A 9315-nucleotide genomic window follows, 5' to 3' on the forward strand; every position below is an offset into this window, starting at 1 on the left:
CCTTATTTTCACTGAACATGTTTTCAAGATTCTTCCATATTGTAGCATGTCTAAAAGCTTCATTTTTTTCTTATGGGCAAATAATATTCCATTGGGATTTCCACATTTCGTGTAGCCATTCATTTGTTGGACATTTGGGTTGTTTCCAACTTTTGGCTATTGTGAATAATGCTGTTATAATTATTGGTATATAAGAATCTGCACCCTGTTTTCACTTTCTGTGTAAATAGAAATGGGATTGCCAGTTCAACTACTAACTCTATATTTAACACTTTGAGAAAATGTGTGGTCTCTGCATGGGCCTCTGAGGATGGTCTCTCTGTAGGTCTCTGGGGACTTACTGTCGGCCTCTGTATTGTAGGTCTATCTGGGGAGTCTCTGTGTGGGTCTTTGAGTTCTCTGTGAGGTCCCTGTGAGGTCCCTGTGGGGTCTCTTTGAGGACTTGGTGAGGTTCCTGGGAGGTCCCTGCAAGGGAACAGTGAGATTTCTTTGAGCTCTCTGAGGTCCCTGTGAGGTTCCTGTGAGGTTCCTGAGAGGTTCCTGTGAGGTCCCTGTGAGGTCTCTTTGAAGTTCCTGGAAGGTCCTTATGTGATTTCTGTGAGGTCTCTGTGTGGTTTCTCTGAGGTCCCAGGAGGTCCCTGGGAGGTCCCTGGGATGTTCCTGGGAGGTCCCTGGGAGGTTTCTGGGAGGTCCCTGTGTGATTTCTGGGAGGTCCCTGGGAGATCTCTGTGTGGTTTCTGTGAGGTTCCTGTGAGGTCCCTGTGTGGTTCCTGTGAGGTCCCTGAGAGGTCCCTGTAAGGTCCCTGTGCGGTCCCTGGGAGGTCCCTGGAAGATCTCTCTGAGAGGTCCCTGGGAGGTCCCTGTGTGGTTTCTGTGAGGTCCCTGATAGGTCCCTGGGAGGTCCCTGGGAGGTCTCTCTGAGGTCTCTGTGAGGCTAGCCAACTTCACCTCATGGAAAGACCATCAGTAGGAGAACGTGACAGGACGTGTTCCTTTGTTTTCTCTCTGTTCAGTCAACATCGCCCATCTGAATGACATCTCCAAGTAGGAGCAATGGGTTCAATGGCAATTGGTTCTGAGTCCAGCTCCCCCCACCTCCAAGGACAGGTCTTTTGGTGCCCCTGAGAAGACTCAGCAGCAGCCAGGCACAGCCCCACATTTGGCGCCCTGACGTGGGTGTGGGTGGTAGCACTTGGTGCTGTCCACCGGCAGGGGCCAGTCCTTATCATACAGATCTGCAGCAGCTCCTGGAGCAGGAATCTCCACCATGGGAAGGATACCCCCTGGGGTTGTGCCTCACCAAGGGCCCTGGGTATGCACAGAGCATGGGGTAACTTTGAGAGGTCGCTCAGCTCCCTGCTTTTGGGGGCCCCCGTGCTTCCCCATATGGGCAGGGGCCTGGGCAGGAGGAACCCTGTGCTGGAAGCTGAGTGAGAATGGGGGCCACTGCTGGACTGTGCCCTCATTGGGGCAGGCCTCCTCTCGGCCCCTGTGCACACCTGTCTGCCTGCCTTGTCCTCTGGAGCAAGGACTGCGCGTAGGGGGACTGGCTTGGTGTGTGTGCTCTGCCTGCAGCTGTGACCCCAGCCAGCCCCTCTGCCCTTCTGAGCCCACCTCTCCCTGGGAATGTGCATTTATAAAGATGGCCAGACTGGGGGCCACAAGCCCTGGTTTCCCTCCCCTGGTTCCTGTTGGTTGACTCCTCCTTTCTGAAGTTCAAGGGTGAAAACCAGATCAATGATGGCGAGCAATCTTAGTCACGTTAAGAAACCCCACTTCCTACCTGAGGGCTTCACCCCCCTCCCCAACTCTGTCCAGGTGAAGGTGGCTGGGTGGGAGCTGGGCATGGGGAGGGGCTGTGCTGGTGCCCCTCCACCCTGCTGCCCTCCAGGCTGTCGATTTCTGGGCAGCCCTCACCCGTTGCCTCCTCCAGTAGCTGCATCCTGTGAAGTCCACAGCCCAGGATCTCACGTCCTCCACCACATGGCCAGCACACACATTCACACCCCGGCCATGCACCCCGGGCTGCTGGTTCCCCCTCTGGTTGAGATAAAGGTCGCCATGAGCAAGGGCCGCTGGACGGATGTCCTTTCCTTCCAGGGTGCAGGGTGATGCAGTCCTCAGCAGCCTCCCGACCCTCCCACTTGCACACACACAGAGCTGGGTGCCTGTTCTCGCTGCTGCTTGAGGCTGAGAGAGGCAGGGGAGGGCGAGGCTGCCCAGGAACTGAGGGCACCCAGGCCCATTTCCCCAGCCCTCGTCGGGAGAAGGGCTCACGGGGCCGGGTGACATCTGTGTCCTTTCAGGGACAAGATTTCCCTCTCCTCTGAATTTAGGTCCTAGCACAGCTGCCCTCCCCATCTTCCCCCCTCCTCAAAGCCCCGTGCCTCCTTTGTGAAGCTGCTTGTCCCCAACAAGTCCTGGAGCCTGAGTGGGGACCATCTGGCCCTGTCCATGGTGCCTCTGTAAGCCATCCTCTCTACTGCTGCATCAAGTTCAATGCAGAGATAAAGCTGGGGAAAAGCAACTTGAGCCAGATTTCAAATTGAAAAGCCCTGAATGCCTTTGTTTTTGTAATGATGAAACAGAGGAACCTGGAGAGAGGGTGGGCATGCAGTACCACTGTCAGCCTCCCCCCATGCTGCCTTCCCTTCTAGAAACCAAGGCGATCTCCCACGACATTGACCCTGAGCCCCAGCATGACAAATGGAAGCCACGACTTTTTTTAGGAGAAAAAAACATATATATTGGGCGATACTAAATATCTTGCATCAGCAGAGGATGTGCTAGTATGAGGGAAAGGATTTTCTCTGCATGTAGGGGATTTTCCCTTGGACAGAACATTTTCTACTGGGAAGGGGTGGAGAAGCGTTTTCTAGCTCATTACATGAACTATCTCTAATAAGACAGTGCCGTGGGCAGTGGGGAGGGCGGGCCGACTCGCCCAGCATCCATGACCATTCCTGGTGGGAACCGACTGGGGACACGGCCACCCCAGGGGGCAATGCGTAATTGCTCATCTTGATTCCCACAAATTTCCAGATGCTTCCATCCTTGTCTCTGACCCACTTTTCTCTGACAGAGCACCTCTCCGGGGTGTCATAGCGATTGCAGATTGTATTGCTCATCACTTTCCTCTGCTCAGTGGAGGGGGGGGACTTGTGGCAGAAGGAACCCCCCCGTTGCACAGGGACTGGGGCTTTTCGCTTCTGCTGACCTCTCTCTGGGGTTTGAAGGGTTATTTTCTTCTCTAGCATGTGGCCGACAGCCGTCACCAGTGCCTGAACTTTGGCAGCCTCTTTGGCCGTACAGGCTGATGTGGTTTTGACTGGTCCATGGCCCTGGGCAGAGGCTGGCATGGGCTTGCGTTTGCACAGAGGACCTTCCTGTCCTTTGCTTTTATTGGGGAAAACCCAATGAAGAAAGCCACTCATCTTTTTCATGAAGGGAATGTCGTCCCTAGACTCTTCCTTCTTTGGTGGGGACTGGAGGGTCTTGCCTGGGATGTTGCCTAGTCCCCTTGCCTGGCCAAGTTGGCTCGTTCTTCTGGCAGGGAGGTTCCCCAATCCTACACACCTTTCTTCATGCTCTTCTGGTCTGGGCCTCCTACGGTCCTCTATTCTGGTAGAAGGGGCAAAAATCTTGTTCTGGTTTTTCAATGGGGCCTGAAGCGTTAAGGTTTTAGACTCCTGCTGCCCCAGGCTTCTCTCTCTAGCTGCCAGGCTGCCATTTACCATGTGAGAAGATGGCTTTTTCCCACTGGTGGTGCCTCCGGGGCAGCATGTGTGCACCCGAGAAGCCGGGCTGCCTGAGGCATGGAGCAAATCCGTGAGGCCCTCTTGAGGCTCATTCTCTGGCTTGACCTTCACTTCGGTCTCAAGTTCACTAATAACCTTTGCTATAGGGTATGGTTGTCCTTTAACTTGGGTGTCAGATGTTCCACAGGGTGTAGAGCATTGACTGGTCCCAGGAGTCCCTAAGCCACTCAGATCCTCACTTAGAATGTGGCAGCTTGCTGGCTGACTGGTTCTCAGGATGTCTATGCATTTTGGCCAATGAGCAGGGTACTGGTCAGCCTTGATGGCCTCCCTCTTCTCTTCAGAACTTGATGAATGGGATTCTACCTTCATCTCCAATATTGATTCACCAGGACTGGAGGTGCCTGGGATAGGACTTTTACTCTCCTTATAGGACCCACTGTCCGCCATGGCTTGATGTGAAATTGACTCCAGGCTGCTTTTCCGGGAGCCCAGGAGAGTCCCACTCTGCTCAGTACTACCCATGGTGTTGGGGATGAGTGACTGAGGAGGCTCGCTGACCTCCTGTCCAGTCAGAGGGGCTTCTGGGAGCCCACGGTCCTCATCAGGAAGGACCAGTGCCAGAATTTCCTGGATTTCCTCACATGGAGTCGATGGGGCAGGGAGAGGACTATCCAGGGCGGGTTCTGACTTGGTCGTTATAACATTCTCTTGATGATACATCTGGGATTTTCTCCCTGGGAGCTTGCCAACCTCGGCTATCCTGGCACCAGATTTATGGATGGGTGAGGTGGGAAAGGGTGACTGCTGAAGGCGCCGGGCCTGGGCCTTCCTCAACTTAAAGAGTTTTATGGCCTCAAATACTTTGAGAAGTAGGCCCCACCTGTGCTGCACCCAAAACTTTCTAATATGTGCCTCCAGCACCTTTCGTGTATTTTTACTGAGGAAGAAAACCTCCTGGGAGGTGTTTATGCAATATGTCTGACCCTTTGAGGATACCAGATTACTGGTTTCCACCTGGGTGTCAGACTTGAGCAAGGCATGGCTGGTAGACAACCAGGAACGACGCACTTGCATGGGGATTCTTCCCTCACTGATCTGCCCCAACTTCCTGTCCACATGGGCTTTGAGGTAATTTTTTATTTGTTTCTCATCTGGGTCCTTTGCAGAATCATTTCCTGAATCACTCTCTGAGTGTTTCTTCAGCTCAAGTTTTGACCTTTGGGCAGAGTCCCTCTCACAGCTCTCTGGTTGCTGATATGCATTATATTTTGAGACCCTCCCCAGACTCTGCCCCAGGTCTGCCTTTGGGCCCTTCCCTAGCTGGAAGTTTGCTGAGCCGAACAATCGGAAGTTTCCTAAATTGCTGGATCTCACCTTCTTTATGTTCTTGCTACTTTGCCGTTCACATACAGAGGGCTGAGATGGTTCATGACAGATCCCTGGTGATTTTCTCTGAGGCTGCATCTGTCCCAGAGTCACATGGTGGATCCTACAGGGCAGGCCGCTCTGCTGTTGGATGAGCCTTTTCTGAAGGTGTTGCTCCAGTCGCTTTCGAATATCAGGATTGAGAGGAAAATTCCCGGGAAGGATGAAGATGGTCTGGTAGGCCTGGGAGGCCTGGGTCCCCTGGGGAAAGCTGGAAGTGAGAGAACTAAAGGCTTTTTGAGATCTCTTGACCACAAGGGGTAAAGCCCTCCAACTTCCCAGTTGTTTCTTCAAAAGGTGGTATTCCAGGTTTTGAATAGCACTTGGAACGAGGGATTGTGGCACGTTCCAGGAGGTTGGCCGTAATTCTCTACAGGAAACAATCTGGGGTGTGGACCGCAGTAGGACTGGGAAAGGGGATTGGAGATGGCCCAGAGGTTGTGGCTGTAAATGGACTTGAGCCGTAAGTGGGACCTGGGATTGGGGCACGGTTGGAATCAAGAGTGGGGGTTGAACAATGTAATTTGGCAAGGGCTGGGGTTGTGAACGAAGTGTGACTTCCCCAGCCTGCATTTGAATGGGTAAGACCCTAGAGATTCCGTTGAATAAAACAGAACCAGGAACCCGGACACTAGCCACCAGAGACTCGCTGTGCAAGAAGGGGAGGCCCCAGAAGAACTGGCTAAATTTCTGCTCTAAATTGGCCCTCAGGGTCTCAGGATGTGGGGGCATCTCAGGACTGGGTAGCTGCTCTGGTTTGTCTTTGCTGCTCCAGAGAGGTTGGGCAACTGTGTTGTCCTGCTCAGCACCAAGTGGTTTTAACACATTCCCTAAAGAATTCAGATGGTAGTCTGGTCCCTTCTTTTTGTTTTCCTTCCACATCCTCAATTCCACTCTCTTTGCAGTTTGTAGTTCCAGGAGCTTTTGGCTTTCAGGGTTGAGGAAAGAGGGGCCACCAACTTCTACCTGCCTGTTAATGGGGCCTCCCCAGAAAAAGGCCCTTTGTGAGTGGTGGGAAAGCTGCTCCTGCTGGAATGTGGAGTGTGCTGAGGTGGGGGATAACAGGGCCCTGGCAGCTGCCCACCACCAGGGCAAGGCTGGGCTGGGGCGGCTTGAGTGAGCAAGGCCTGGGATTGCTGGCATAGAAGCAGACAACCAGGAGTTGTTATCAAGGGACCTGCCCAGTGGGGATGAAATGGAGTTACATGGAGAAAGAGGCAAGGTTGAGTCCAGCAGGGGTGGAGCAGAGAAGGAGGTTGGAGGCTGAGGGCAGGCTAACCAAGCAGAGGCCTGTGTTACGGGAAGGGAAGGTGCAACTGGCTGGTGTGAGTGATGGTCTAGAACCAGTGGTGGCTGAGAAGCACTCGGGGATGAGAGTGAGAGAGGCACTGAGGGGGTTGTTGGGTGCGGTGACAGGGTGGTGGCTAGAGGCAGAGGGGGCTCGGTCAGGGGAGCTGTGGGAGCCAAAGGGGGCACGGTGGGAGCAGCATTGTCCACGAGCTCCTCTGGTGGCAGAGGGGCTTCAGCAGGCTCTGTTTCACGCAGCTCACCAGAGGGCTCTTGACGTGAGAGCTGATGAAAGTCGCCCTGGTCGGGGACCTGCTCCAGGTGGCTGCAGGGACAGGAAGCACCAGCTGCAGCCAGGAGCAGAAGGGCCAGGAGAGCCGGGCAGAGGGGGAGCCCCCAAGGCACGGGGCCCTCCGCTCCCCACACCTGGCTCACCACGTCCTGCCATCCCACACCCAGGGGCCTTCTGCCTTGCTCTGTCCCATGGGCTTCCCTCCTTTATCAGCCCCAGCCCACCCTATTGCCCTTGGATTGCATTGGGGCTGATAAGAAGAGCAAGGCAGGAGAGAAGGAAAGGTTACTCACGTTTTCAGAAGCAGGACCAGGTCCCTAGTCTCCTTTAATTCTTGCAGACTTTCTCTGCAGGCTGGAAATCAGGGCTCTGGGTTACAGGCCGTGAAAGGAGGGGCCTAAGGGCCTTACAGGAGGCTGAAGGGAATGTCCCTTTAGGGGAGGCCATCGGGCATTAGACTCTGGAGCCCAGGCCTCTGTGACAAGGTCACTCCATCCGTGATGGCCATGGCAGGGCTCAGGTATTGGAAATGCTCTTCATTTACAAAGTGATCCCACAGCCGTTATCCCCTGCGACATCTCATGGAGGAATCTGATCCTTAGGGAAGTTCAACTGCTCATCCTCAGCTGGACCTGGGTGCTCCACCTCCAGCCCAGCCAGTTTCCCATCACTGCACCCCCCCACCTCTCCGGGCAGCACCCATGGCCCAGGCCCCTCACTGCTTTTTCCCACCCACGTGCCCAGCAGGGATCTGACAAGGTCTTGGGGTTCCTCCCAGGAGTCTCCTTGAGAGCTCCTTCCTCAGAGTGGTGGGCTGTAGCCCCTGATGTCCTCCCCCCACATCCGGCCTCCGGATGGCACCATGGAGGCTGAGGCAGGGCTTGGGGCTGGGCGGCAGAGCTTACCTCTCAGAGCGCCACTTCTCCTCTGCCTCCTGCTCCTCCCCCGTGTCTCCACATGAGGCTGAGAGACAAGAAGGGAATGAGGGGCCAGGCCAGTTCTCCCCTCTCAAGACCCATGAGTGACATGCCCAGCTGCCTTTAACTAAAAAAGCTCTGGTTTGTCTGCTTATTCATTTCTACAGTGGTTAAAAATACTTGTTTTCTATCTTTGAATGAGGCAGAGAATTTTGTGAGATCCACAATGGATTTTAAGAAGGGGACACACCCCAGACCTACAGGCACATCTGGCCCCTATCATGTGGGATTCTGCTTTCCAAGCAGCATCAGATCATAAGCTTTCTGCAGTGCTCTATCCATCAGTCCCTGTGCAGAGGAGACACCTGTCAGGGGAAGGTGATGAATGACCCAGGGCTGAGGACTCTGATCCTGTAGCGATCCAGGACCCTCTTAGGAGTCCCATCGACATCTGCGCCATTGCATTTCAGATGTTGTCCTGGAGATCACTACCACACCCAGAGAGATGGCCTGAGACCTTCACATAAAATCCTCATGCCCACTCTAACTCCTGGCCTGGCCCGTCCCTAGAAAGGAGATGCTCTAGTCTTTCCTGAGATTTCCCATCTTACAAGTCTCTCTGGTTGATTTAGGAAAGTGGAAATAGGAGGAGAGAAGTAGACTCCTTCTCTGTTGTGTTCGGGCTGAGGATTCCTTACCTTTTGGAGGGGTCTTCTTTCCTTAAGGGGTGATGAAGACGGGTTACTCGGGAGACAGGGGAGTAGCAGGAAGAAGAGCCCCACGCCACACAGGAGGGTGAGGGTGATATCAATGAGCCAGGAATTGGAAGTGGAGCTCAGCCAAATAGCATTAAATTTTTCCAAAGATAAGAGATAATTCTCCATCATCTGAATAGCACTGCTGCCAGTAGGCAACTGAGCAGCAAGAATGAGCTCTGGACTAAAGTTGCAGGCCCACATCACAAAGCTGTGACTTCATCACAATGGGCTCCTGAGGGTGGGGGAAGGGAGGAGCAAGGCTGACAGCCCCTCCCCCCACCCCCTCTACTCCCACATTCTATATCCCTCTGCCCTCCTCTGGGGCTTCCAGCCATACCCTCTAGTCATCGATGAACCTTAGTACAATTTTCAGGTGATTCCACTTGAAACCCAGATAAACCCCATTGCTCCCTGGTGTCCTATCCGTTGGCTTGAGTGCCACCAATTTCATAAGCTTTGAAAATTAAAAATTTTTGTTTCAATCAACCTTTGCCATCTTCAAGCAGGGGGACTTGTACAAAAATTAAAATGATAATTTATTATTAAAAGATTACAAAGCTAAATCAGTATAAAACAAATTGAAAAATTCAACCGCCAGAGGATATTTTAAAAAAAAAGTTTCTAACACTTTTGATTCTGAAATTAACAAAAGTTAAACTCAAAAGCTTTTGAAATACTCTGAACACACACACACACCCTCTGACAAAACAATTCAGTATTTTCAAATCTATGAGTCAAACATTTCTTAACCCATTCCTGGTGGTGTGAGCCTGTTGTAAATAGGAGCATTTTATGAGGCTCCTTCAGGTAAGGTGTGGCTCAAAGGAGTCAAGATGGGTCTTAAGCCTGTTGGTGGTGGCTTTATAGAGAAGGCC

At 53.0% G+C, this 9315-nt stretch overlaps 1 protein-coding gene across 1 annotated transcript; it reads right to left on the reverse strand.

Moving 5' to 3' along the window:
• Positions 1-2726: 2726 nt before the first annotated feature.
• LOC101416124 (spermatogenesis-associated protein 31A6-like) lies at positions 2727-8709 on the reverse strand. Its single transcript, XM_058301399.1, has 4 exons — positions 8381-8709; positions 7671-7728; positions 7059-7119; positions 2727-6798 (listed from the first exon to the last, which is right to left on the reverse strand). Exons 1-4 carry the CDS (start codon positions 8639-8641, stop codon positions 2787-2789), a joined length of 4392 nt encoding a protein of 1463 aa, XP_058157382.1. The 5' UTR covers positions 8642-8709; the 3' UTR covers positions 2727-2786.
• Positions 8710-9315: the final 606 nt, after the last annotated feature.

The sequence above is a fragment of the Dasypus novemcinctus genome, chromosome 8 (assembly GCF_030445035.2).
Source record: "Dasypus novemcinctus isolate mDasNov1 chromosome 8, mDasNov1.1.hap2, whole genome shotgun sequence".
Lineage (NCBI taxonomy): Eukaryota > Metazoa > Chordata > Mammalia > Cingulata > Dasypodidae > Dasypus > Dasypus novemcinctus.